General features: G+C 47.2%; 1 protein-coding gene across 4 annotated transcripts in view; it reads left to right on the forward strand.

Annotated features, from left to right (window-relative positions):
- Positions 1–2,167: 2,167 nt before the first annotated feature.
- BCL11A (BAF chromatin remodeling complex subunit BCL11A) overlaps positions 2,168–27,303 on the forward strand; it is a 73,948-nt gene continuing 48,812 nt past the window's right edge. For all 4 annotated transcript variants that reach the window (XM_030448618.1, XM_030448614.1, XM_030448617.1 and 1 more), the window contains exons 1-2: positions 2,168–2,621; positions 8,280–8,609. In XM_030448618.1, the coding sequence (XP_030304478.1) occupies positions 2,567–2,621; positions 8,280–8,609 (385 nt within the window). In that variant the 5' untranslated portion in view covers positions 2,168–2,566. The remainder of the gene's footprint in view (positions 2,622–8,279; positions 8,610–27,303) is intronic.

Consider the following 27,303-nt stretch of genomic DNA (forward strand, 5'->3'; position numbering starts at 1 on the left):
TTACCGTGCTGAAATTAAGGGCATGCTAATGGTAGGAAAATCCTCACTGCCATTCATTAAAGCATCTGTAAAATTAGCTCCCGAGTGTAGGTTCTTAAGAAGCGGTCCGGGAAGTCACCTCTGGACTCTCAAACACGGTACGATGATAAAACAGATTTAGTTGTAACTAAGTGCTTATTCTGCTATGATATTTTAAAAGAAAATCAATGAAACGTTGCTTATTTACTGGGAATAACCGCAGGTAGGTACTGGGATGCAGCTTGGCTTTACGGAGAGCACAACTGCGAAATGAATTGTAATTCAGAGGAGTGTTAACTGGGAAGCACAGAACCTATCAGGGACAATAAGGGCATTACTTTTTACATCGCAGCCACCTTGAACAGCTTTACACGTGCTAATATGTATAAATCAAGTCCCATATATAAGTGTATATGTATATATAAAATCTGCCGTACACATACTTGCCTGTTCACACACGTTTCGCACAGGAACATGTGCACTCCCAGGTACGGCAGCCAGCTCTGAGAGGCGCCGTGAGCCCCAAACCCAGGATGTCTTGTCACCTGCGGCTGGGTCCCCCCACAAAGTCACGCAGGATCGGGTTTGCCCGCCCTCCTACCTCCCACCCCTCGGCAGCTGAGGTGACCAGCCCAGCCGGGCTCGCCCCTTCCCGTGGCTGAAGGAGGGGAGCGGGGAGAACTGGAACCGTCCCAACGCCGGAGCGATTCGCTCCGGCCCTCTGACAGCTCTGCCGGGCTCTTTCTGACAAGTCCCCCCGCCTCAGTTCCCGCGGAGGTGTCCGGGGCGATCCCGAGCTTTTCACGCGTTAAAACCTTCCTGACAGCGGCGGGCAGTTCCTCGTCCCCCCGCTCTCTCCTCTCCTCCCGCAGGGCCGCTCGGTCTCTCCGCCTCCGTCCCGGGCACGGTTATATCCCCCTCGCACTCCTTCCGCAGACGCACTTTGCTCCAAAAAACCGCCCGTTCGCCTCCGGAGCGTTATTTCTACTGCAACCTGATCCCTTTTTCCCCGTACCGCCAGCCTCTGTCTGTCTCTCCCGTGTCTTTTCGGCGAAGTTGCAGTCGCCGCTGCCGCATCCTCCCAACTCCAGCCACTTCTCGGTGCTTCCCGCCGCCTCAGCTCTCTCCCCCTCCCCCGACACACACCCACCCCCCACCCAAAACCGCCCGCCCTCCCCCGGTGCCAGCCCGTCGCCGGCAGCTCAGCGTTTCGCTTTCGTTAAGAAGCCCGTGGCTGCGGGCAGGGCTCGGAGCGCTGCCGGCGGAGGGAGGGAAGGAAGCAGGGAGAGAAGGGGGCCGCGGGCTGGCGGGCGAGAGAAGCCCAAGGGGAAAGCTCGAAGGTCCCGCCACCCTCTTCGCCCCGCTCCTGCGGCTTCTCCTCCCGTGACCGCCGCTTTCTCGCTGGCCAAGCTCCGTTCGCTTCTCCCCCTTAGCCCGCCCTGCGGCAAGGAGCCCGGCGGGACAAGGCCAGGCGCTCCCCGCCGAAGTTTCCCGCGGTCGGGGATGAGCCTCCGCTGCCCCCCAACTCCCCGCAGGGCCGCCAAGGATGGGGCTCTGGTTCCTTGGAGGAGGGGACTCCGTGGCTTCGGGTGCGGGGGAAGTGGGGAAAGCCAGAAGACGGATGGGCCCCCCCGTGCTTTTTGGGTGGTCTCCGGTCCTACCTGGCTTTCCCCAGCTCTCCCACGTCCTCGGCATATCCCGAGGCCAGCCTGCCCCGCAGCCCTCCCTGCCTGTCTTTCGCTTCATTGATGTATTTGCTTTTCCAGCGGGGGTGTGCGTGCGTGTGCTGCTGCCGCTGCCTGCACGCCTTCTCTCGCTTTCTCTCTCCCTTTCCTCCCTTCTTTCTCCCCGTGCGCCTGTTTAATTCCACCCCCCCTCTCACCCCTCTCCCGCCTCCCCTCCCGCGCCCGCTCCTCCACGGCCACTCGCGGGTCCGGCCGCCGCCCCCTCCGCCCCCGGCTCCCTCCCCCCCACCCCCCCCAGCTCCGTTCGGAAGCGTGCGCCGGGCGGCCGGTGCACCCCCCTCCCGCCGCGCCCCCTCCCCTCTCCCCCCTGCGATCACTGTCCATTGGCTTGTCCTGCTCTCTTTTTCATGTCCAGCCCCTGATGAGTGTCCATTGGTGTTGCCTTCGCCTTCCCTCCTCCCCTCTCCCCGGCTTGCCCTGCCCATGTTTTGTATGTCTCTGTCCATCCAGGCTCCTGACGTTCAAGTTCGCAGGGACGTCACGTCCGCACTTGAACTTGCAGCTCAGGGGGGCTTTTGCCATTTTTTTCATCTCTCTCTCTCTCTCCTTCTCTCTCTCCCTCTCTCTCCCTCTCTCTCCCTCTTTTTTTTCCTTGCACAAAAAAAAAAAAAAAAAAAAAAAAAAAGCCATGACTGCTATCCCACAATTCATCTTCCCTGCGCCATCTTTGTATTATTTCTAATTTATTTTGGATGTCAAAAGACATTGATGAAGATATTTTCTCTGGAGTCTCCTTCCTCTCTAACCCGTCTCTCCCGATGTGAACCGAGCGACTCACAAGCCACCGAAGCCACCAACCCACCATGTCGCGCCGCAAGCAAGGCAAACCCCAGCACTTAAGCAAACGGGAATTTTCACGTAAGTAACCCGGAGAGCAATTTATTTGATTTCTTCTTCACTGATTTAATTTTTAATTTGAGCAAGAGGAAAAAAAAAAAAAAAGTGAAAGCGAGTGAGAGAGTCGGGGGAAAAAAATGAACTCGGCGCCGGCTCGGGATTCTCAGCATTCCGGATAATTTCTTCCTCTCTAATTTAATCACCTTGATCACTTTTCTCCTCTTTCTCCCGTTGCCCCCCGCCCGCCGGCGCGCTCTCCCTGTGCCCCCGCTCCTCCGCTCTCTTCTCCCCGCTCCTCCCGCTTTCCCCGCTCGCTCTTTGGCGGCAAAGAGCGGCGGCTCTCGCACCGGCAGAGGTACGGGGCTGCCCGGGGGGGAACAACCGGCCGAAAGTGTAAAGAAATTCCTCCGGGAGCGGCGGGCTGGATGGTGGACACCTTGAGCAGGCGAACGAGAGCTGCGGGCCAGCGGAGCGGGGAGAAAAGTCTCGGTGGCCGGAGAGCCTCCGCTACCGGTGGCTTCGCCTCGGCCACCCTCTCGGGGAGGGGGGGCGGGGGGGGAGGGGGGGGCGAGGATCCGAGCTAAACCAAGCTGCCTCCCTTTTGTTTCCGTCGCCGGGTGGTCGTGCCTCCCGACCCCCCGCTCCTCGGACCGGCGCTTTGCGGGGCTTCGCCGCCCCGACCTCGCCCCGCGCCCGCCCCGGCTGGGACTGGGGGGGCGGCACCGGGCGGCAAGGGAGCCGAGCCGAGCCGAGCCGGGAGGGATTCCCTCCTCGCCCTCTCGCTTCGCGTTTCTCCCGCTCGCTTACTATTTTTTGGAAGATTTTCAAAAAAGAAAAAAAAAAAAAAGTGGAAGTGGATTTTGATTGGGAAAAATCTCGTGTCTGAATGTTTACAAGCACCGCGTGTGCGGGGAGCCTCCTGCCAACAAACACAGGCGAGAGCGAGCCCGGGCTCAGCACACACACACGCTCACACACACACGCTCGCACCCTCACACCCCTCGAACGGTCCTTTCTCGCCGCCTATTTCAACCCCAAACCAAATACACTCTCCCCAAGAGAGGGAAAAATACTCAACAGCAAACACAAACCCCGAGCCCCACCGCACCGTTCGCAACAAAAACTCTCCGACTCCCTCCCTCCAGCCGCCACCACACACCAGGGTTAGATGCGAGATAAGCGGGAGCGCTCTTTGCACAACAAAAGGCAACTCGAGCTGGAAAGGTTTTGGGCGAGGGGGGTGGGAAATAAGGGGAAAAAATATCCCCTTTTCCTCGGGGTGAGCTTCTGGGGGAAGTGGAAACGCTGTATGCTTCTTATAGTTTCTACCCCTCCCCTTTTATTTCTTTATCTTTCTTTCCTTCTTTCCCTCATTACTCGGCGGGTTTTGTTCCCTCTCAAGGGTGGCAGAAAACCCAGGGCTATTCTTGCCAACAATCCCCGTCTCTCTCTTTACTTTCGCGAAAATAAACAAAACCAAACAAACCAAGCAACACCAAAACCCAAAAACTTTATGCTGCAATTTCTCTCCCCTTACGGCTGCACGGATTTCCAGCCAGGATCGCACATGGAGCCTCTGCCGACCTGGCTTTTTGCAGCGGGTACTGGAGCTCAAAAGTTTTCCCTAAAACTCGAGGGGGAAGGGAGTCGGGGATTCAGCCCCTCTCCCCGCCTCCCATCGTTTTCTTTCTCTCCCCCCCAGCAATTTTCGGGGCTCTTTTTTTTTTTTTTTTTTTTTTTTTTTTTTTTTTTTTTTTTTTTTTTTTTTCCTTTAGATTGCCCAGTATTGCGTTGGGGTAGGTGTTGCAACATCAACGGTTTATAGGGGTGCCACCCCCCCCTCCCTAAATGAGGTATGGGAGGGTATGGTCATTTCCTCGCGACGGGATGCCCAAGTAGTCTCGGGAATGGAGAAAGGGGGATGATGAGGGGGAGGATGGGGGGGTAGATATTAGGTGGCTCCTACTTGCCCTCGGGGGTAAGCGGAGACGGGCGGCATCCCCTCGGCTCGTTTTCCTTCGGATACCCGCGGGCCGGCGCGGAGTTTCCGCACGTGTAGGGCGGGAGCGGCGGCAGGGACGGGGCTGGGAGAGGAGGAGGCGGGGGGGGGGGGCTCCGTCAAGCGAGAGCCGCCCCGGGGATAGAAGGGGGAGTAGGGAGGGGTGGGCCGGGGAGATGGAGAAGGGAAGGGGGGGAGGGAAGGGAGGCCGGGCCGGGGGAGCGGAGAGCCGGGGGGATGCGGAGCCTGCCCGTGTTTGACGCTAGGAGGCACAGCGAGATCAAACAACCGGGGCAGCCCCGCGAACTTGAACCTGGCCCTGGCTCCTCCGCTGTCGGCCGGCCGGCGGGAGGGGGAGGGCGGCCCAGCTCCCTCTCCTCCATCTCTTCTCTCCCCCCACACCCCCCTTCCTTTCTTCTTTGTTCTTAATTTTGTGCGGAGTTTAGTTTGCTTGCTATGGATGATGTTCGCTTTCCCCCCCTACCCGGGTTCCCCCCGCCATTGTACACCCCTCGTCGTCCCCCCTTTTCCTTGCAGCGCATAATCCCAGGACACAAATTCGGGATTAAACATCCCCTTCTCTATTCTTCCTTCGGGGCACGGTGCGGGGAAATACCTCGGCAGCGCGGATGCAGTGGTGTCCAGCACCGTACCGTGGCATTTCCCACTCCCCCCCCTTCCCCTCGCCCCCATCACCCCACGGTACCTCCAAATCCATCCCGCTTCTCCTGGAGAGGCGTTGCCGTTGTTTTGGTGACTGGGAACGGGGAAGGGGGTGGGGGGGTAAGCTGAAAAGATATGTTGGTGGAAGGGCAATTTGCATGAAAAATAGGGACGGATGATTAGGGACCCAAGCAGGGAATTTTCTTTGCCCCAGAATCAAAAGACTACATCCTGCAAATCGGTGGTGAGACCAGGTGAATTGTATTTTGGCGTTTTCTTTATAAATCCGGTGTTTTATATTTTAGTTTTAAAAGTATCAGTAATAATAAGAAAACCATATTTTTGCTGGCTGTACCTCCATCAGGAGCACAATGTTTTGCAGTTAGCACAGTGCCAGCTGTATTTCATACATTAGAATATAATTCTTGTTAATTAGCAATAATTTACGTTAAGAGCATAGAAAATGTTGAGGTTACAGGTTTTATATCTGTACATTTGATCATCTTGTTATTTTCAAGAACTTTGCCTCCTATAAAATTAATTAGGTGAAATGTGGAGGTATAATCAGCAACCTCTGAATTACCACTTCATTTCCTGGTTTTGATTGTAAATCAACACAGTCGGTGCAGACTTTAACAAAGTCTTATTTTTGTTGAGCACTACTTTTAACTGTCTGGTGTGGAAGCAGCGGGTTACCTTCCCCTGCTAAATAATACTGACAGCGTCAGAAAGGCATCAGGCCGCGAGAAAACATTCTAGTTGAGTAATGATTATGCAGAGCTCCTTGCTAAGCTAGTTGTAAGGGGAACACGGGTTATTTTGTGTCTTTTTGCTGCGGAGAGCTGGTGAGCTAGAAGTTTGATTCGCAAAATACCTTTGTCTGCGGCGTGCAGTGAGCTACTGGTGGAATTAGTCCTGCCATAATTTACTCCCTCGGTCTGAACGCTGGGAACGGCTGGGGAGGAAAAAAAAAACCCGCCATGCCCGGCAATCCCACAGAAACACCCTGCTCCTCTCCCGGCTTCCCGAGGAGCGTGAAATGCACGTTGTGCCTCTTGTCTTGTCGGTCTGTAAGTTTAGAAGAAAACCCCAGCGATTAAGACGTTGTTTTTATTAATACAAATGTAACCTTCATATTCCTGTGGTTGACCTTACGTTAAATTAGAAGTAGTACTAGAGGCAATAAATGATGGGCTGGATCCCAGTGTCCTAGTTGGAGCCGAGGTACGGCAAGGTAGTGTGCTCTTTCAATATTATTTTACGCAGCACAACTGGGAGCTACTCCAGATCTTCCTCCTCAATATTCAGCCTAGGTAGGGTTGAAATAAATTTAACCTGAGTTCACTGGATTTTTGCACTTTATCAAAATCAGTTCCAATATTGCGCAGTCAAATTAAAATCTATTTTTTGATTCTCTGTGGCTTTAAGTTCATTAAATGTGAAATTGGCAGCCAGCTAAAGAAGGTCAGGATGATTAACTGTTTAGGAGTTGTATTCTGTCTCACTTGCATTACCTGCCAGTGTTTTGAGGTGGGTTGTATTTGTAGTACCCTCTCCTTCTTATCACTACTCTTAGCCTGCCTGTTGTATTGTGCAGGTAGAGGAATACCAGCACGCTGCTGGTATTTAGTCTTTTTTTTTTTTTTTTTTTTTTTTTCCGTCATGTAAGGCAGTCGTGATAGAGACCACACAGAGATTGCCAAGGTATTCTCTGCAAACTTAACAAAAAAAAAAAAAAACAAAAAAAACACCATCAAAAAAGAGCAGCGTCTGCCTCGTTAGAGCATTCACTGATGATTCTGAGAGCAGAAATAGCCTCATAATGAAGCTTTTTGGAGCTCATTCAGAAAATTTGTCAACTTTGACAACATTAGGCAAGGTATTTTGAGTTTAAAGAAGGCAGTTCTCACTGCTGGGAGGAAATGTGGCAGTTGCTTGGCCATGATGATTTGTAGGTTCTGAGAGCTGCCGCCAGTGCTAACATGTTAGAGATAATTCAGGCATTCCTTTATTTTAGGATAAAAAAGGAAAAATGACTAATTGCCTTGCTTACTCAAGTACTGAAAAATATCCCGTCTAGCTAACATCTCTGGGTGGACTTGGTCATGAATTTGATATTTACTTGAATCCTGAGAAGTAAGTAGATGAAAAGTAAGAGCTGCCTCTCCCCTGGCCCTCCAGGCATTTCTGTTGCACTCTCATTTTATAATTTCAGTTTCTGACATTTATTTATTTATTTGCCTTGTCCCTTCCCTCCCCCACAAATAACTCCTGGATTTTGAATTTTTAAATTGGAAGCTGCAAGCAGGCAGATGGGGTAGTGACACAGATACATACGTATACATCTTCATATGTGGTATAAGGGGCTATACATGCCCCGTGCTTTGGTGCCTGGGTGTGTGCGGCTGTACGGTATGGCTCTCCCTCTCCTATTCTACACACATGGGTGCTACCTGCACAACCTGCGTAGGGGACGTGCAATATCTCGATGTTGAAACACTTTTTGTCTGCGCCTGTGTAGTTCAGGCTTCTGAATTTTAGAAAGTGGGTCTGTGTCATCCCCCCCCATGTGTGCTTGAGAGTGTGCAGTGCTTTTAGCCTTGAATTCACGTGCATAAATAATACATCTGGCAATGAAACACCGTATTTGCTTCTCTCTGTAGTATCGCAGGAGTTTTGCACTGCATTCTTTTAGCCCATTCGTTTAATATTACCACCGAATCATTCAGTCAAGTCTGAAATTTGTCCTCGTGTGGGAATACAGAGACAGTTGCAGTGCTCGCTGAGTTCTGCATGCTACAGCTGCTCCTGCAAAACCTCTTCCCTGTAACTGATGAATTCGTCTCCTTGCTGCCATGCTAACAGCCGTGTTGCATGGGTCTAGTTGGGGGGGAGCTGGGGGACGTGGGGAGCAGGGTGTAATATTCATGAAGAGGGGGCTCAGTGCGTTCCTCCCCCTGTGCCTGGTGCCTTATCTAAGAGCTCTAATGCTTCTCCTTTTGTTTCTCAAACTGCAGCCGAACCTCTTGAAGCCATTCTCACTGATGACGAACCTGAACATGGCACATTGGGAGCTCCGGAAGGGGACCACGACCTCCTCACTTGTGGCCAGTGTCAGATGAACTTCCCGTTGGGGGACATTCTTATTTTTATTGAGCACAAACGGAAACAATGCAATGGCAGTCTCTGCTTAGAGAAGGCTGTGGATAAGCCACCTTCACCCTCACCAAGTGAGCTGAAAAAAGCGTCCAATCCCGTGGAGGTTGGCATCCAGGTTACGCCAGAGGATGACGATTGTTTATCAACGTCATCTAGAGGAATTTGCCCTAAACAGGAACATATAGCAGGTAAATTAAAGCAAGGAGAAGTGTTTGCGAGTTCATTTCCGTTTCAGTTGCAATGTAGCGTGTTCTCGCAGTTGTAAACTGCCCGTGTCTGTCTCTGTTCTGCTCGCTGTGACGGCCGACGCGTTAAATACCCTGCCTTGGGTTTGTGGCCAGCGTAGGACCGGTGTTTGCTGGTGCCTGCGCAGAGGCAGGATCAACAGGCACGTGCCCTGCCAGGCGGTATTCCTGACGGTATTGTTTGAGGCTGCTCTCCTGATTTGCCTGCATTGTAGTCACCGTCTCCCGGTGTCTCGCTGGCCCTAGCTCTGCGGGAGGAGATTTCAGAGCCTGCCGCGCGCGATAAAGCGAGGAGCTTTCGAGTCTTTGGCAAAGTCAGGGGTGAAAGAGTTAACCAAGCGTCAGCCAGCCTTGGTTCCATATTGGCTGTCAGCGTATGGACTGTAATTAAACACAGCCCCATGGCAAAGTGACACCACCGACCTTGACTTTAAGATGCCATTTTCGACTGGCCAGGCCAGAGTAGAGAGGGCAGTTGCTGAAGCGCACAGACACGCTTATTCGAAAAGTTTAAGGGCATGTTGGAAATTTCAAAAGGTTGGTTTGACAGGAAAGGCCGCTCTCTGCAGCCTGCCTCCTCAGCCAAATGATAAATGCTTCGCTGTGCTCTCCCTTGTCTCTGATGTGGTTTTGACAGATGTATCTTGATTTTGTTTGTGGTTTACACAACCACATGTCAGCCGTACAAATGTCCAAGGCAGATCTCTGTTTTGTGCAACAAACAATATGAAATGCATTTTTTTTAAATAATAGGGTAAATGATTCAATTTTTTAGGCTTTTTTTTGTTTTTTTTTACACTGGAAGGCCATTTGCCAGTGCAGATATTTTCACACAGGAGGTTAAAAAATTTGGGCATATTACATGAAAGAAAATCCCAGAGCTCTGGGAGTGTAGCTTGCTTTTAAAATCCTGCTAGTAAACGAGTGCTGAGCATTGCAAATCACTTCAAACTGCTCCAGTACTACCAGTCGAAAAAGGCAAGATCGCAGCGTATCAAAACCAAGAAATGCCTGAACCAGTTTCAAACCCCTCTTCATGGTGGCGTTTGGGATGTGGCTCATTTTGGGGAGCCCACAGGACCGCTTGGGGGTTGTCAGAGGCGCAGTAGTACATCATCACACGATGTGCTGGAGCTTGTCTTGGGCTTGCTTTGGCCACAAAGTTAAACCATAATAGGGCAGTAAGAATGCTGAGAGGTTCAGAGTGATAACTCCCGCAGCCTCCTTGGCCTCCAGACTGGCCAGCAAATTGTGCTGGAAAGCTATGGTTTTGGGGGTGGCAGTGAATTTGTATCAGCGTGTCTGCCTGTGCATGCGTGTGTCTGCAAAGCCGTGTGCATACGCATGCATACGTCATGCAAATAGTTATATACTGTTTCTGCAGAATACTGGATATTATTTCAAATACATGTATGTGAATTTACATATACATATATATAAAAAGAAACAGTCTTCAGTGACTGCTAAACTACATTTTCAGAAACCCCGATGACTGCATATATTGCACTTCCCAGCCCAGTAATGTTAAAGGTGGTTTTTGGTTTTGTTTTGGTTTTTTTCTTTTTGTGTTTTATTTTTTCTCTGTGTGGAAGAGGGGGCAGTGCCCATTTCCATGTGCTGCCTGCAGTCTGACGGAAAACGAGCAGCAGTGTAGGGCTTGATTAATGAGGTAGGAGCCCAGCGGAAGGGATTTGTAGTTTTCTGAGCTCTGAAGCCATACTAAATCACCAAATATGGAGGAGCAGCAGTATGATGTAACTCTATATTTACGTACGGCGCCACTTGGTTGAAAAGACAAAACACAGTATCTGTCAAGCAGGAATTAAACCCGCTTCTCATTGCCCTGGTCCCAAATAGTTCCCTAGGCTGGAGCGATGGCCATGGTGGGGGAAGAACTCCTCAGCTGGGGGCTTTGCTCTGGCACTCGTTTGTCACAGGGGACGCGATGAGCCAAATCCTGCTTTGAGAAGGTGCAGGTGATGAGGCAAGCAGGATCTGGCCTTGCACGATGGTCATGGGGCTGTTAATTCAGAAAAAGGCCATGGTTTCACCTGGCTTTCCATGGTTCAGTGAGCCATGGGAGGGTGATGCATAAGGAGAGGTACACATCAGCAGGGGCCTGATCCTGCTTCCTCTTCCATGTAGGGGAAACCTTAGCTTGCAGGTGGTGCTGGCTGGAAGTGGGCACAAGTCTGTGGTGCAAGTCGTGAATACTGTTGTGAGTAGAGACTGAGCTGCAATTGTCCAGACATCTCCTGACCCTGGTTTTCTTTGCAGTAGTGTGCAGCTGTGCCTGTGGACAGGAGGTCCAAGAGTGCAGGTCCAGAATGGAGCTGATGGGGTCTCCTGCTTGTTCCCATTGGTGGAAAATGCAGTTGGGCTGTGAAGAATAAAGATTACCAGGAGTTTGGGCCATGCACTGTTTCCCCTTGGCTTCATGTTTACATCTGTCCTTTTACTTAAATGAGTTTACCTTCTTTGTATCCCAGAGAAGTGCTTGAGTAACCCATAATCAGGAGTTTGTGGGGTCTGGCAGTAATATGAACATCGAGAGTGCTGGAGTGAGCTGTGGAGTTCAGGTTTCTGGAAGGCCCCTGCAGTGAACATCAGGCTCTTCAGATTCTGGTATTTTATCTGATTTTTCTGTGAGGATGCAAAATGCTGAAAGGTATGAGTGTGTAATTAATAAAAAAATAGAAAGACAGAGGCTACCTTTGCAAAATGCAGAAATTGAGGGAACTGATTCTTTCTGGTAAGGGATGGGAAAATACACATTCAGTAGCAATATACAAATGCTCCTGATTAGTTAGGCTCAAAGAGGTGTTACAAGTTAGCTGTGGCTAGAGAGCTGCTCTAAGAGGTGTTACAGGCTAGCTATGGCTAGAGAGGTGCTCTAGGATAGCTCTGGGTACAGCATGTGCTCTGTCTACAGTTTAGCAGGAACTTGGTGTATTACAGTAAAAGATCATCTTAAGATAAGTGATGGTTAAGGATCCGCTTATCTGAAGGCAGGGATGGAGGCAGCCAGTCTTTCAAATGCAGGGATAAACAAGGTCTGTTTTAACCTTCCATAGGCTGCTCTTTATCCTCACTGTTTTCCAGGCACAAGGATGATTCTGAGAGCTGCTATGTACAAGTGCAACCTGTGCTGTGACTGTGAGATCCATCGAGGTGGCAGGCATGTGTACTTGTCTCTTCCGTGTGGCTGGCTGCCTGCACGGGGCTTTGACTTGCTATAAAATTTTGAGTGCTAATCCAGCAGCATAGCTGAAATGTCATAAATTTAACTGAAAATTAATAGGATATGTTGTGTGGGTCCAATGAGGCAGGTTTCATCAATATGTATGTTGAAGCCTCACCACCAGATACCGGCAGCCCGTGATTTGCAGTGAGTGCTACGGCAGGGCTGTAGTTACCCACTCTCATATTTTACAATAGGGGGAAATATTAAGTGAAGTATCCAGAGATCAGTGAACGTAAAATTGCTGTTCACTTATCGAAAATGCCAAAGAAATATTTATCGTCTGCCAGTGTCAGATTTTAGCATTTTGATTGTTGAATGTATAAATCCGAGGGAATTAATGAAAGGCTTCTTTTGGGGTGAGAAAGGCGCTCCAACGTTACTTGGATTCAGTTGGAAGAACACTTTAGAGTACTGCTGCATATTCCCCTTTATAATGCTGAGTGTGTGTCTGCAGATGCTGTATTTACTGTTCAAAGAAAGAAGGAGGAGAGAAGGTCATTTTTGCTGCTCCAAGCCTTTATTCTCAAGCTGCTTGTGGCATTCAAATAAAATGTGTGGAAAAATAAGAAAAACCTCTGTCTGCAGTAATTGGGGAAAGGTAGACACAGTTTGGTAGTAGATTTTGGATCAAATATATTTGATTATTACAGTTCTCAGGAGGGAATGTCTTTGAGTAGTCATTACACTGCAGAAATTTTCTTGGGCTCTTAGTAGTAGTTGTCATTATAATTCTGTAGGTTGTAAATTGCCAGTCCTTATTATTTTGTTTTGTTCTGGAGAAAAAAAAATACTCTTGACACCTGCGTTGTATATTTCATGTTGGAACTGGACAATAAGACAAGAGCTTATAAAAAGGGAGGGAAAAAAGGAAATATGGAAGTATTTTGGAGTAAAATTCTTGTCTCTTTTCCCCATGAAAAGAACCAGAGAGCACAGGCTGGGTAAAACAGTGGCAGGCAGGCAGGAATAGTGAGGGTGCTACCCAAAAGCTCTTGCTCCTGAGTTTTGGAGCCCTGCGTACGAGCTGTATTTGTAAATAAGACAGAGAAAGGTTGTGAACCGGCAGCTTGGCTGTTTTGTCAAAAGTACAATGTCAAAGAAACTCTTTCTAAGACAAATTGTAAGTAGAAGTGTCACGATGATTGCATGATTGAGCTCCAGAAGTGTCTTGCAATTGTTGGCATTGTCAGAAGACTTTTGAAAGCTTAATTAAAGGCGGTGGCCTGTGTGGCTGTGAAATTTACTTTGGGGAAGGGGGAGAAATGAAGAAAATATAGTGGATCACAAAGTTGCTCTAATGCTGCTTGCGTGGGGAGATTGGGTAGAGTCAATAGTTTCTCTGCTTTCCCTGTTGCCTTTTATAAATAACAATTTTTGAAGCAGCAAACACGTGACACCAGTATCGTCCTTTGTATGAGGCAGAGATTGTGTTAGTTTGCTTAGACCCTGCTGTTACAGACAGTTAATGTAAAAATGGCTTTTTATTGGAAACACAAATCTGAGTTCCCTCGAAGCACAGGAACAGGGTAGAAAGTTTTCTTTCCTCTGCCTTGGCATGATCCTTTCAGGGGAGCATCAGTATTGCAGTGCCCTGTATCTTTCTTTTTCTTCCTTTTTCTTTCTTCCCCCCCCCCCCTTCTTTCTTTTTCTTTCTTTTTCTTTCTTTTTCTTTCTTTTACTTTATTTTTTTGTGTGTGGTTTTGTTTTTGTTGTTTTTTTAATTTTTGTTTCCTGTGAATTAGATTTGGTTTAGAGGATGAGAAAAATGCTTTGCATTCTTTCTCCTATTGTATGGGGTATTTAATTATGGAGCTCACCATTGGCTGAAGCATCACTGCATCCAAAATGCTTGGGGTTGAAAAGCCATCCCGGCACATGTTGAACTTCATATAGATCTGAAAAGGTGCATGTTCACATCACGTGCCTGGAGCTTTGAAAATAATGTGTGTAATAAACATAAGGCTCTGTGCAGCGAGTCCCGACAATGAGTGCTGGGTGATGGAAACTGAGGCAGGGAGTAAATTAAACACCTTCTAATTAGCCTGGTGAGAGAAATAAAGTCTTCTCTAAACATTCCCATAATTTGGTAATGCCTCGTTTAAAGAGGAGGAGGCCTATTAGCATCACCCCATTTTGTGTATGCAACCCTCAGCCCACGAGCTCTTGCTTGTTTCATTCAAATAATAAAAATGATTAAAGAGGTTTGTGAGGTAGTGTCAGGCAACGGGAGTTAAGCCTCCAGTTGTTTGCCTGCACGCATCCTCATTACTGCAATTTTTGGACAAAATTCCCTTCAAGCTTTGGTCTGTTTTTATATTCAGTAGTACCAGCTTTGTGCAATAAAAGGTGTTTAGCATCAAGCTGGACATGGCCTGGCACATTGCCACTTAGTGGAGCTTTTTTGTTTGTCTGTTTGTTTGTTTGTTTTGGGTTTTTTTAGCTAATCGCTGAGGATCTCTCATTACCTTTCAGCGTGTTGTGATTTTGTTCAGGTAGTGATGCTGCCAGTGATGTTGTGAACCCAAGGAGGTCATCTTTTCAGCCTGGCAGGCGTCTGAACTCAGCTTCCATCCATGAGGACTCTATTTTATGTGTCAGCTTCAGGGATATTGCACAAGTTCATAAAATACGCCGAGCTCATATATTTTAATACATTAAGACCTATGGCCTGCTGGTCGCATGCCCCTAAAATTAACCATTGGTGTTTTTTTTTTTCTTCCCCTGGGCTAATGAACATATTTTATCTTGTTTTGTACAAATGCCCTCGCTCCAGCCTGCCTCTTGTAACGTCTTGCGTAGCAGGTTTGGGCCCACAATGGTTGATATCAGTGCATTGGTTGCTTTGATTTATTACATACTTTTAAAAATCACAGCACGTTAATGGACCCACAAACTGCCTGAGTGGTCGGGATGATTTCTTTTCCATTTCATAATGAATTTCCATGAAAAACAGTTTGTGCTTTAGGGCTCTCACCCTTGGTAACAAGGACCAAACAGCACCCGCATGCTTAAATGCTTGCAAGGAGCTGGACCAGTGACTGTGGACCCTCATGGACAGGCAGACCAAGCCCTCACATTATTCAAAGCCTCCCGTGCTAATGCCAGACCCATTTGGAAGCCCATAAACATCCTCATCGTCTTCCTGACAGGGTTTAGTATGCAACGCATCCTGCGCGGAGTTTGTTTCCCAACCTTTATTGGCCAGCTGCACTCGTTGTGCATCTATAAAATAATTCAGTGAGGTTTTTTGCTCTTTTTCCACAAGGGCTGCTAACTTGGTGGCTGCTCCCTGGCTCATTCTTCATTCGGAGGTGGCATTGCCTCGGGTTGGCAAGGGAAAGGTTTGCGATGTGGGGTGTGGTGAGGTCAGCCCCGATCCCAGCAGGGAATTTGTGTTCTTCATTTGCCTTTACAATCGGAGCACAGCTACTGTACCTCGGAGCAGCTCTCAGGTGTGAGCTCAGATGGGCGCATGTAAATGTCCTGTCAGATGCAACACAGGAATATTAATGTTTCCTCACCACCACGCTATAATAAAGCTGTACATGGCCAGCTTAATATGCAGCCAGGCTGGGGAATTGTCTAAAACTTCCATAGCCTAGTGTGAATGACAGCGGTGGAAAAAAAATATTCAATATGCCACAGTTTGCCGCCTTGTTTTCCTCTGACATAAAGCAAAATGAAAACATCCACTTCTTTCCTGCTTCATTTAGTATAGGTGATCTCCCTCTGCAAAACTGGCTTGTAAGTAAGGAAAGAAAACAAAGTATGGGGCACAGTGCAGAATTATTTGCAGGACATTTAATGCCAGCCTGCTGGGGAGATACAATTTTTTCAAGTATTAGGAAACATTTATTTTTTATACGTGGGATGGTTTGCTTTGGTTTTCATTCATTTTTAGTATCTGGGTCTGGTGGGAACAAAGAAAATAGAGTCATCACAGAGGGGCTGGAGCTCCATTTGCCCCCCCAGGCTGCAGGCACAGTCCAAGGCTGCACATCCTCTTCAGAGTTTTCATTTGCATCTTTTTCTGGGTTCAAATCTAAAGCTCCATCCAAAGGTGTCTGTTTTTCAGTGTGGCGATGTTAGAGGATTTTTAATAATGTGCTCATTTCACTGAATCAACAGCTGTCTGGAGCGGTTGTAGTAAATCCACAAAGTGCACAAAGAAAAATACATACGTTTCCTCAAACAAAACACTTGAAACAAATCGGCTGCCAAAAAAAGCTGCTGAATTCTGGGTTTGCAGACAGTGCAATGAAGTGTTTCTTCTCTCTTCTCTCCCCGGGGGCCTCTCCCCGCTTGCCTGCTGCAATTCTGCTGGAACTTTTTACCTGAACAGGTTGCTGTTGGAAAAAACAACCCACCACTTTCACGTATTTTATGGGTACGGAGCTCAGCTTGAGTTGAGTTTTTTTGTGTTTTGTGCTGAATGGCAAGGCTGGAGCAAGAAGCAAAACCCAAATTATAACTGCATTACCGTCAAGGAAACGAGGCTTAATATCCCTGTGAAATAGCTGTCGAGGAGAAGCAGAGCTTCAACTCTGCCCTTCCAGGTAGGCGTTGGCGGGGTGAGGTCTTGAGGTCTGAAGCAGCCTTGGAGGGTGCTGAATTCACACTCTGAGCAGGTGCTGTTGAAGGGAGACCTGGGGAACTTTGGTCAGTCAAAACCCGGGGCATTCTGTTTCCATCCTCCTACTGCTTTGCCTAAGTGCTGAACAATTACACCTACAATTTGATCTTAGCGTCAGATAGAAAAACCTCTGCCTAAATAAACAATGGAATTACTGCTGAACAACAAAGGCTTAAAGAAGAGCCTTGCCTTCAGTAGTGGTGTTACTGTTGTTGTGGGTATTACTATTATTTTATTATTATTAATTATTGTTATTACTACTGTTTACTACTACTACTACTACTACTATTGCTACTACAACAACAGCAATTAAAATAAACACACATTATGGCTCCTCACTCCTCGGGAAGTAAGTTTAATTCTGCATTCCTTGCTCACTTAATTGATTTAGAAGGCAGCGAAATATAAAATGCAAAAATAAAATGTCCCCTCACCCCTTTCACCCCCCCAAATTCACAGCAATTAATTTGTCACCCGGTGCTACTTTGCTACAGCAGCACAGCTGGGTTTTTTTTTGGACTTTGCATGAATCATCGGGTTTCGTTGCATTTTAGCTACCGTGTTGTTTCTTTCTGGACTATGAGAGAATGTATCAGCAGCAAAACTGTTGTGCTTCAGCCAGGGCTTTGCAAGTGCATCGAGCATTTGCTGTGTGAGGGTGGCCAGGGGCTTTCCCCCGTGTTTTCTCTATTATCAGTGCTGATTTTCATGTTTAGGAAATAGTTGTAGTGCAAAGGGAAGCGGTAGCTGGGGAGTCTTGTCCTCTTCGAGGAGGTAAACCACAGTGGGATGCCTTTGGAGAAAGGGATTATTACCTCCCAGAAGATTATTTGGAGGCTATATTATTTTGTAATAAACTATAAACTGTCCTGTGTTAAAATTGTGTTACGTTAGAAAAAATCAATAAGAAAAAATTAAATTCTCATAAAGATACTCTTGGATCTTTGAAAACAACTGCTGTCCTTTTAACTAAAACATTTGAGGAGCTTCAAAGAGTATGTATTTCTTCTGATCTTAGAGCTGTGTGACTGGTAACAGGGAAAAGAAAAAACCTTATTCTACATACAAGTGGATTGCTTAACAAGTCAGCACAGACACATACTTGTTTGTACAATAGAGATAAAAATTCCTGTATAAAAATAATTCAGTTGCTGACAGCAGGCATTGTGCTGGGGCTGCCTCTTTTGTGTTGGCCGGGGGTCAGGGACCACGGCTCCCACTTTCTGCTGGGGGAAGGCTGTCACGATCGCTTGCTGGAGCCTGGAAATAAGTTAATTGCTTTATTTTAAGGAATACTCGGAGCCCAGCGGTGTGGTTTTTACATCCATATGCCATCTCCGAAAGCAGCAAAAAGAAGGGGGGAGATTTCTCCTGATGGGGGAGATAATTTGGAGGCAGTTTGAGAGACATGGCCTTCAACAGCTCAGTGACCTGGCTGTAGTTTCTTAACTTTTGTTTTAAATCTAATTCCGACTTAGGCTGTCACATCCCATATTGGCCCTCCTAAACTGTTCTCGGGTGAAGTAATGCTGGTATTGGGGGAACCTGTTAAAATGAGGGACCAGTGGCTGATGTGAATGTTTTCTGGGGTGCTGTGCTGGATCCTGTTCTCTCGAATAAATGTTAAAAACGCAGGGTGTTAGCACAGCCTCGGGCATCGTCCTTTTTGCTCTGCAGGTTAAGATAAGCCATGAGGCTGGTCAAGGCTGGGGAGGTGGGAAAAGAACTTATTTCAACCTTCATCCATCCATCCATCCATGCTTCAAAACCAGGGAGACAGGCAGCACAGCCTTCTTGCCCCAGCCTCCGGGAGGTCGCTAGCGAAAGCGGGGCTCCCCTCCTCGGCACCCTTCCCTTCGGGATGCCGCTGGAGCAGCTGGCAGGATCAGGCCCCGGCGGGGCTGACTGTGAGCGGAGCCAAGTTTCTGAGCAGTCGCCGGCGCTGAGCCATCCCCCCGCAAACTCTCGCTCCGTCTCCGTCTCAGTCTCAGCGGCGGCAGCGGCTTCGCTCCCTGAGAGCAAAGCGACTTTCTCGGTGGCACGCTCCGGCGCGGAGATCTTTTCATCCCTCCTTTTTGAAATGCGGCGAGTCCCCTAAAATTAATGCTGCTGCACTTTGATGAAAATAATGTTTTTATAATACATTTGCTGTTTACACGGAAGATGTGACTTCAGGGGAAAAAGGCTTTTTTGGAGGGTGGCGGAAATCTTGTTAATCTGCTCTCAGAGAGCGGCACACAATACTGCCTATGAGCAAGTCTGTGCTGCTTTTGATAAATTACCATGTTTAGAGATAGGTTTGGCTCTTAAGGGCTTAGTTTTCTGAACAAAGTCCATAACAATGTTTTCTGCCTCTGTGTGTCTCCAGCCCCTTTGGCTTGACTCGGAGCCCTGTGTTTAGTTGAAGCTCGGGTCTGGAAGATATAACAATTTTGCATTAAAAAATAAGGAAATCACAGGAAGAAAAACCCTTTTGCTTTTTGGATGAATCTTACTGATAATTTGCTAAAGCTCATTTGAATTTTAAGCACTTCTTTAATCTTCAAAGGCTAAATTGCTTTATGAATATGCATGGTGTGGGCAGACTTTAGTTCATTACCTAGTTGTAAATTCTAATGACCATTAGGTCCTTGCAGTAATTGCGAATTGTTTTGCATTTTTGATTGGCCTATTAACATGTGCATTCGGCACACATCAGGCCAGCCTGTCAGGCTGCTGAAGGAGAAAAAAAAGGTGAAAATTGTTTTATAGCACCAAGATTCTTAGATTTTCAATCTTGGAAAATTGATGATGTAAAAAAATTAAAGCGGTGTTTTTTCTTCTCAAGATTGAAAGTTCACCAAGAGATTTGACATATTTAATTTACATGATGACTTTGCACTCCTTCATTAATGCAATTTGCATATGAAGCTGTTGTTAATCACTTTTGATCATGTTTTGTGTATTAGCTGCCTCAGTGGCTCTTCTCCCTCAGATGCTCCAGTAGAAAGCAGCAAAATGATGCATCTTCTTGCCAAGTTTCCTTTAGTGAATTGAGAAATTAGTAGTCTAACCTTGAGTAATTAAATATGTTCTATCAGTTCTCTTTTAATGTTAAGTACACTTGGTTGCAAGTGTAGAAGGAAATTGTTCCCATTTGGGGGAGACATTCCTTTAAAAAAAAAAATGATTTCTGTATGTAGAGATAGAAAAGGATTATTTTCTGTGATCTGGAGTTGTCTGGGTAGAGGGGAGAGGTGATGGCAGGGCAGGACATGGCAGGGCAGGACATGGCAGGGCCCAGGCTTTTCTTTGCATGACTGGCCTTGAGGATACCTGGGCCTGATCCTACAACAACATACGTGTGCAAAGCAGCTGTTGGTGTTTGGGTGGTGGTTTTGTGTTTGGGGGACGCTTGCACCGGGGAGGGAGTGCCCTGTTTGTAGGAGCAAGTCATGTTGCTGGCGTTGCTCCTCTTACAGTCAAGTCCTGCAGTTGCCTCACTGCAAGGAAGGGTCTTTTTCTCCTGCCTGCCTGGGCAAGGCACTCGTCGTCCAACCCATGTTCCGAGCTGGAAGGGGAAACTGGGAGCAGCCTGGCTGGAAGCCTGCCCAGCTCTCGTAACCTGCCTGGGCATCTGCTGGAGGCCATCCACCACCCCTTCTGCCTGGTTGGGCCTTGGCACTTGGGTGCCTGTGTCCACCAGCTCTTGTGCTGTCAGTACCATGGTTCTTGGCTGCAGGATTGGGCCCTCACTTTTGCTTTGTCCCTTCAGTTGTGCGTCTTTGGTAACTGATGCTCGGCTTTGGTTTGAGAGTTTATCACCAGGTAAGAAGATGAATCAGAAGAGTGAAATGGATACCCTGATTAGAGGAACTGCTTAATGAAAGAAAAAAAATGGAGGGAGAAAATGACCATTCTGCAAGGAACAGGAGTATAGTTCTAACCTCCGTGGAGACCTACTGCTGCCTGTCCATGACTTCCACCCCATACCACGCTAAAAGCATGGCTCAGTTCAAAGTTGTTAATATTCAGCTGGGAAACAGTATCCAGAACACAAATAAATTATTAAGTGCATGAACTTTTTCGGCAGTAAGATGAACTGATGGGGTCCATCTGTGAGATCCAGGGGCTTTTTATTTGTGTGTGTCGAACGATTCTGCCCTCTCCGACTTCATAGCCTTTGGTCCCTGGCCAAGCGCATGCATAATTGATTCCACACGCGCTATCATTTTCTTGATGTAATTGCTTTAGTAAGATACGATGAAATCTAATGGATAATTTACTATATGAAAATGACAAAAAAGTAAATGTTCATGTTTTGTGCCGGGTGCAGGGAGGAGAGCACCCAGTTTACCTACAGAGTAAAGGGAAACCTGCTCGTACCATTTCCCACTGGCAGAGATGTGAGTAAATCGCAGGAGGAGTTCAGAGCAAACTCTCTGTAATTAATTGGAGTTTTATAGTACAGGTGAAAGTGAAACACTTGTGTTGTTTGGAAACCTTGTTTGTTTTTTTCTTGAGTGATGCCATTTTTTCTGAAGTGATGCCATATTTGCTCTTCTAATGGCCAGAAAGCAGACTAAAAAAAAAAAAGGAAAAAAAAAATTCTGCACAAGGAAAGGGGTAGTATTTTTAGAAATAAATGTGTCCTGGACTTGCTGCCCTGTGCTACAGATAGTCCTCACACTGATGCCTTGCCTGGCAAAAAGGCCTTCTATTCTAGCTGCTTAAATAATGCACCAGATTAAATTCAATGCATCGGTTTGGCTGGATGTATTTTTAGTTAGCTCAGAAGTGTATAAATATCAAATCCACATATAATTCCATACACATGCTAAGGAAAATATTCCACTTCAAAATTTGACATTACATTGGTCTTTAAGAAATGATTTGTTAATCTCATTTCCTTTTGCCCCTGCTTCCCAGTCCTGGAATACTGTATATCCTTTTCTGTAGTTTTTTAAAGTAGCTGTTGAGGTAACATATAGACACAAAAACATTTTCTCATTTGCTTCTTCCCCCACCCCCCCCCATGCTGTTTTCAATGTACTGAAAGAGGAAAAAATATCCAAGGCAAACCCACGTAACTGTAGCAAACTGTTTCTGAGCAAGTCATAATAATGAACAACACATGATCTGAAATGTGATCAGCAAACATATACTTATGCCAAGGAATTTTTGCCATTCACATACCAAGGTTCTGTAAATCAGTAAACCGCGGTGGAGGAGCCCCGGGCTCAGCTCGGGGAGGAGCAGGAGCAGGAGTAGGAGCTGGAGCTGGATGGGCCACCCCAGCTAAGATGTCTTGTTCTCGGAAAGGGAATAGGAACAAGTTTTCTGTTCTACCTTTCTCCTTTCCCTCGCTGTCAATGCACCAAAATGTAAAACCAACAATCAGACCTTCAAGAGGGAAAGTGCAGTCTAAGATGTCTTCAAGCGCAAATCAGTAGCAAGGGAATGAAATTTCATTGCAACATGTTTCATCTGCTTCCCCCCCCCCCCCGTTTTTTCTTTACCCTCCTTCTCTCCCTCCCTCCCCCCCCATCTTACATAGAACCAAAATGTAAATTACTTTCTGGTCCTAATTGGATTTAATTATTTCTTTAGGAGAGGATGGGTGGGAGGGGGTGGGAATGGCACACAGCTGTCCTAACAAAACAAAGGAGCCAGAAAACCTCACTTTTCTCCTTATTGGCTAAGAACTGGGACTGAGGTTCTTCATGCTGGCGAGTAGACGGAGCTGTGTAGACCTGGGGAAGGGGTAGGAGCTGTCTGCAGCTGGGAGTGTTAGGAAAAAGCTATGCTAGCTCTTGTGAAGTGCACCTTAAATGATGATTTATGGTTTCCTGTTAATATTGGGAACTGCTGTTGTTTTTTAGAGCACCCAGCCTGGCCATTTCCTTGACCAGAATAAATTTGCCTGGATAGCTTGGCCCTGGACCCTGCCTCTAGTACTGGGCTGTGAATCCACTGTCTCTTGCGAAGCACCAGCCTCACTGGAGGGCTGGCAGGAGGGATGGGGAGCAGACCTGGGTCCCCAGCATGTCAGGGTGTTCATTGTGTGACCAGGGGTCTCCCTGTGAGCTGGCTGTGGCCACTGGAAGGGGTCTGGGACACTGGTGTGACAACATCAAGGTCTGGGTGAGCCAATGCTGCTTTGTAGGCTGATGGCACATTTCACCTGTGGATCTCAAAGTGCTTTGCAAGTTTAATGAATGTGACCACTAACATGATTTATAGTGCGATTCATTATTGGTATTGGAGGGACTGTATTCTTATTTTTTCATTTGTGGTTAAAATTAATACACTCCAAGCTGGTTATAAAAGTGTATTTGCATTTAATTGCAAGTCAGAATGAATTACTGGATATGATTTAAACCCAAACTCACACTTTAAAAAGAAGTCTTCAGTGGGAAAGCAAAAATCAAGCTCCATGCTGGATTTCTTTGATGGGCATAGGGATGGAGAGAGGAGCTGGGGAGACGGGGGGGGGCTGGTGAGGGCTCAGTTCCTTTTTTTTATATTATTTTTTTAATTTTATTTTTTCCAGTTCTTGAGGTTGCTTTCAGTGAGAAATGCCTTTGCCAGGAGGGGCTTAGGCAAAGTGGTCAAGCACATCTGCTCCTGGGAAGGTAGGAAAGAAAAGAGGTTACTAGTAATAGGGCAGCAGCACAAAGGGAAAATTGTACACTGGAAGCATTAGTCTCCTGCACGGTGGTGTGGCCAGACTGGTTTAGCAGACAGGATGATAGATTGCTTTGTCAAGGGTCCCAGGGTGTGCCCTGAACTTGAAGCACTTTGTTTATCTTGAATAGAAAGGGAAAAGCACAGACATAATCGATGTCTAGTTTTTTAGGAGGGTGGAAGAAGTAGAGGAGGGGGCTGTGGGGGGAGGCCCTGGCTGTGGCTCTCCATTAACAGATGAACTTGGCTGAAGTCCAGAGTTTGATGAGAGAGTGTCACAGCCCCAGAGCCGGCCAGCCTTTTCAATATTTTTTTTTTTTTTAAATACCTGCTGACTGTACATCAAATGCTCTCAGGTCTTTTGGCTAAAGGCAAGAAGGAGGGGGTGGAGGGGGAGAGAAAAAGACACAGCTCCATTTTTTCCTTCTGAACCAGTTGAGACCAGTCCCTTGGCCATGCACACAGGTTCTATCATCTTTCCTGGCTTGCTGTTGGGGAAAAAAGAGTTGTCACTGTGCCAGTAACCTGAGGGCCCAGGACAAAAAAAAAAAAAAAAAAAAAAAAAAAAAAAAAAGGGGGTGGTGGTGGTGTTTGGTGTTCTGAGAGGCAAATTAAACTCTTGAGTGTGTGTGAGAGCAGGAGGGGCATGTGTGTGTCTGGGAGATTTCAGAAATAGCAGGAGTTAAATTCAGGGGTAAAATGCATCTGTAAGGCAATTCCTGTGTGGCTGGGGGGATGGACCAAGTGCAGGGTCCACAGTCTGTGAGCGATATAGCACCTTCACACAGTGGCTCTCACCCTTTTGAATAACTTTACAAGAAAAAAATGAGATTGACCTGCCCTTAGTGTGGAGGTGGCTGTGCTTCCAGCTTCTACTCAGCTGACACAAAATTTTGCTGGGCCATGCACAATGTTGAGGTGGTTCCTTCTAACTCTGGGGTGGTAAGAATATAGACAAATTGAGGATCTTTGCTACATTAAATTTGTTTTTTTTGTGTGTGAAGTTACTTGCTTTGTAAGAGGTGTATTTGTCAGGGTTGTTGTAAATGTAGCTTTGGCAGATGTTACCTGGGGGCATAGGTGGTCTCAGAATGACTTTGACTCTGCAACATGGTATGAATTCAGGGTTGTTTAAAGTTTTTTGTTGGGTTTTGTGGTAGTTTTTTTTTTTTTTTTTGTCCTATTTGTGACACTTGTTCAGCTACTGCCCAGTCTTCAGTCTTGGCAGGAGGCTGAGCCTGTAACATCCTGACATTTTTGCTTTTTAGCAGGCCAATTTCATCGAGCTGAGCAAACAGCAGCTCACCTGCATTTTGCTCGAGCTGATCTGAAGAACGTGTACCCTGGTCAAACAAGAAACTTCTCAAATGAAGATCTCGGTGCCTTGTTTTCCACCCCTCTGACACTGGGTGGATTTCAAAATGCACAGGAATGACAAAGCCTTGCACACACAGGATTCCCCCTGCTGCAAAGGACAGCATTTTTGGAGATGCAGAGGGCAGGTAGGAGCTGGTCACCAGTCTGTCCTGTGCCCCACTAATGGACTCCCAGCATCACACCTTGCTGGGAATTAAAATCACAGAATGGCTCGGGTTGGAAGGGGCTTTTAAGCTCATCTAGTCCCACCTCCCTTGTATGGGCTGGGACACCTACCACTAGACCATGTAGCTCCAAGCCCCGATCCAGCCTGGCCTTGAACATGTCCACAAGTTCCCTGGTTAACCTGTGCCAGTGTCTCACCACCTTTACAGGGAATCAGGAGGCTTACTTGGTGCTTGCAGCTTTGTCTCACAGGGATGTCCCTGCTGGAAAGGAGATAAATGCAGAGGTGGCCTTTGCTGGTGAAAACTTCACCTGGCCACCTTGCTATGTGTGGGGCATCCAGGTCTGTGAGTCCTCACTTTTGGGAGCAGTGATTTGGAAGTTCCAGGCTTTCTTTCTCTGCTTCCCCTTTGTGTTTATAGTTAGCAGCTGATGATCTGTGGTGGACTGAGCTCCTCCTCTGTGGGAAGGCTGGGAAGAGGCTGTGGGATATAGGTCCACAGTGTTGGGTGCCAGGGCTCTGAAAGTCTCCCTCCAGAAACTGATTCTTCCCTTGCTCTCCGTGTTGCTTGTCAAACTGTAAGTGGTTTGATTGTGAGCTTCTGAGGTACTTGGCACCCCTGTGTTTTTTCCCAGGCATTTGCACCTCCACAGGTGCAATGCTCCTCTTTGTAATGCCTGCACAGGTCTCCCTCTTATCTGCTGATCTTGGTGTTTACCTCCACAGCATCTATTACATGAGGACCTGAGTGCCTCAGTGATGTTAATGAATACACCCTTGCAATACCTGGGTGAGATAGGCAGCTATTGTTCTGCAGCACAGGTGGGGTGACTTACCCCAGGTAAGGCCTTAGAGCTTCCAGCTGGAGCAGAGTGGGGACCAAAGCCTGATGCTGACAGCTGGGCAAAGCTGGGAAGTGAAGCAGACATAGTTGCATCTGCAAACCAACCAGCTCTTTACCAAGACCCTTTTCTCTGTGAGGGGTCTGACCACTTCTTGCCCTGTGTTCGAGCTCTGTGAAGATCCTGGCACTTGTCTGGGGGGGTTCAGCTACGTAGCACCTCATCCCTCACAAACAGTTCACCCCATGTGTCTTTAGGTAGGTAACAGGCTTTGCAGGCAGGGGCTCTCTGTGTTTGGGTAAATGGAATCAGTAGGGAAGGTAGGTTGTATGTCCAGGAGACAAGGCAGTGACCTTCAGGTCAAGTACCTGTGTCTGGAGAGCCCGCCATAAATATTGTACAGTGGGAACAATGGGGCTGTAACAGAGCTGCGACCGAAAAGGCTACAGCCGAGCAGCTGGCTGGCTAAGAGGCTGCTGGGGGAGTGGTGTAGTATTTCTACTTCAAACTGATTGAAACGTTGACTAAAAATCAATGTTGTTGACTAGTGATAATTTACAGTTTTCTCAGTGCTAAGTAGCCGCCTGCGTAAGGATACGCTTGCCGGGCCAGGACAAGTGCCGAGCGGCGCGGGTGCGGTGCTGGATCAGGTGTGTTGTAGGTCAGCCCTTTATTTGTTTCATCAAGACTTTTACACAGTTCTCGTGTAATTTATGGCTGCTTTCACGTTGTCAAACATTTTCATTGCAGCTTCTTCTTAACACAGTCCTGACACAAACACGGCTGCTTTAAAGGCACTGTATTGTTTCATAATCTGAGAGGAGGACTATAAAACATCAAATTACACTATCTTCAGGCTAATCTAAATGCACTACAGATTGAAATCAGAGCTCATTTGTCCCTGATGCAAATTATTAAGTTCTAATTATAAATATCCATTTAATTACCCCATACATTTTTATTCTGCAGACCCTTCTCAGCAATTCTGTCTGAGATACAGTAGATGTATAGGAGAAAATCTGCAGTAATTAATGTGCATTTCCTAAATAATAAAAGAACAAACATGAGCCACTTTGTTCATGGATGACATATCCATGCACTCATTTTTAGCTATCTGTGTCGCGGCGTCAGATGCTGAATGCTAATTCAAAAATAAATAGAAAAGACAAAAATTAAAAGTTTGGGTTTTTATTTTTTTCCACCTGGTTGTGGAATGAGCTGGTTCCTTCAGTGCTTGTGTCATCCCCAAACCCTTGCCTGTGTGAGGAATGAGGGTGGCTCAGGGGATGATAATGTTGTGTCCCTGGGCCCCATGTCATGGAGGCACTGGCCCTGAAGCCTCCTCATACTAGAATCCCCAGAAACCCAAATGCATCTCGCAGCAAAACAGTCTGAGAGACCTTCTCTGCCCCATGCCAGCCTCATCAATTTTTCAGTTTCATGCCCATCAGCTGCTGAACAGGTTACAAAAGCCCCTCTTGAGCAGCTATAGAGGATGCTCGCAGTCCCCTCGCTGCTTCTGCGCACATGCATTAACTGAGGGCAGGGGCAGAAGTGGAGGAAAGCACATTTTGGGGCAGCTCCTGCTGGGAATCACTCTAGGTGTAAATCCCAAGCAGCTCCCCTGGAGCCAGGAGAGTCAGTTAGTAGGAATAGTGGTGTAAAGGAGCTTGGGATCAACCAATATGGTTATTTATGTTGAGATACAC

This window comes from Calypte anna, chromosome 3 (assembly GCF_003957555.1).
Source record: "Calypte anna isolate BGI_N300 chromosome 3, bCalAnn1_v1.p, whole genome shotgun sequence".
Lineage (NCBI taxonomy): Eukaryota > Metazoa > Chordata > Aves > Apodiformes > Trochilidae > Calypte > Calypte anna.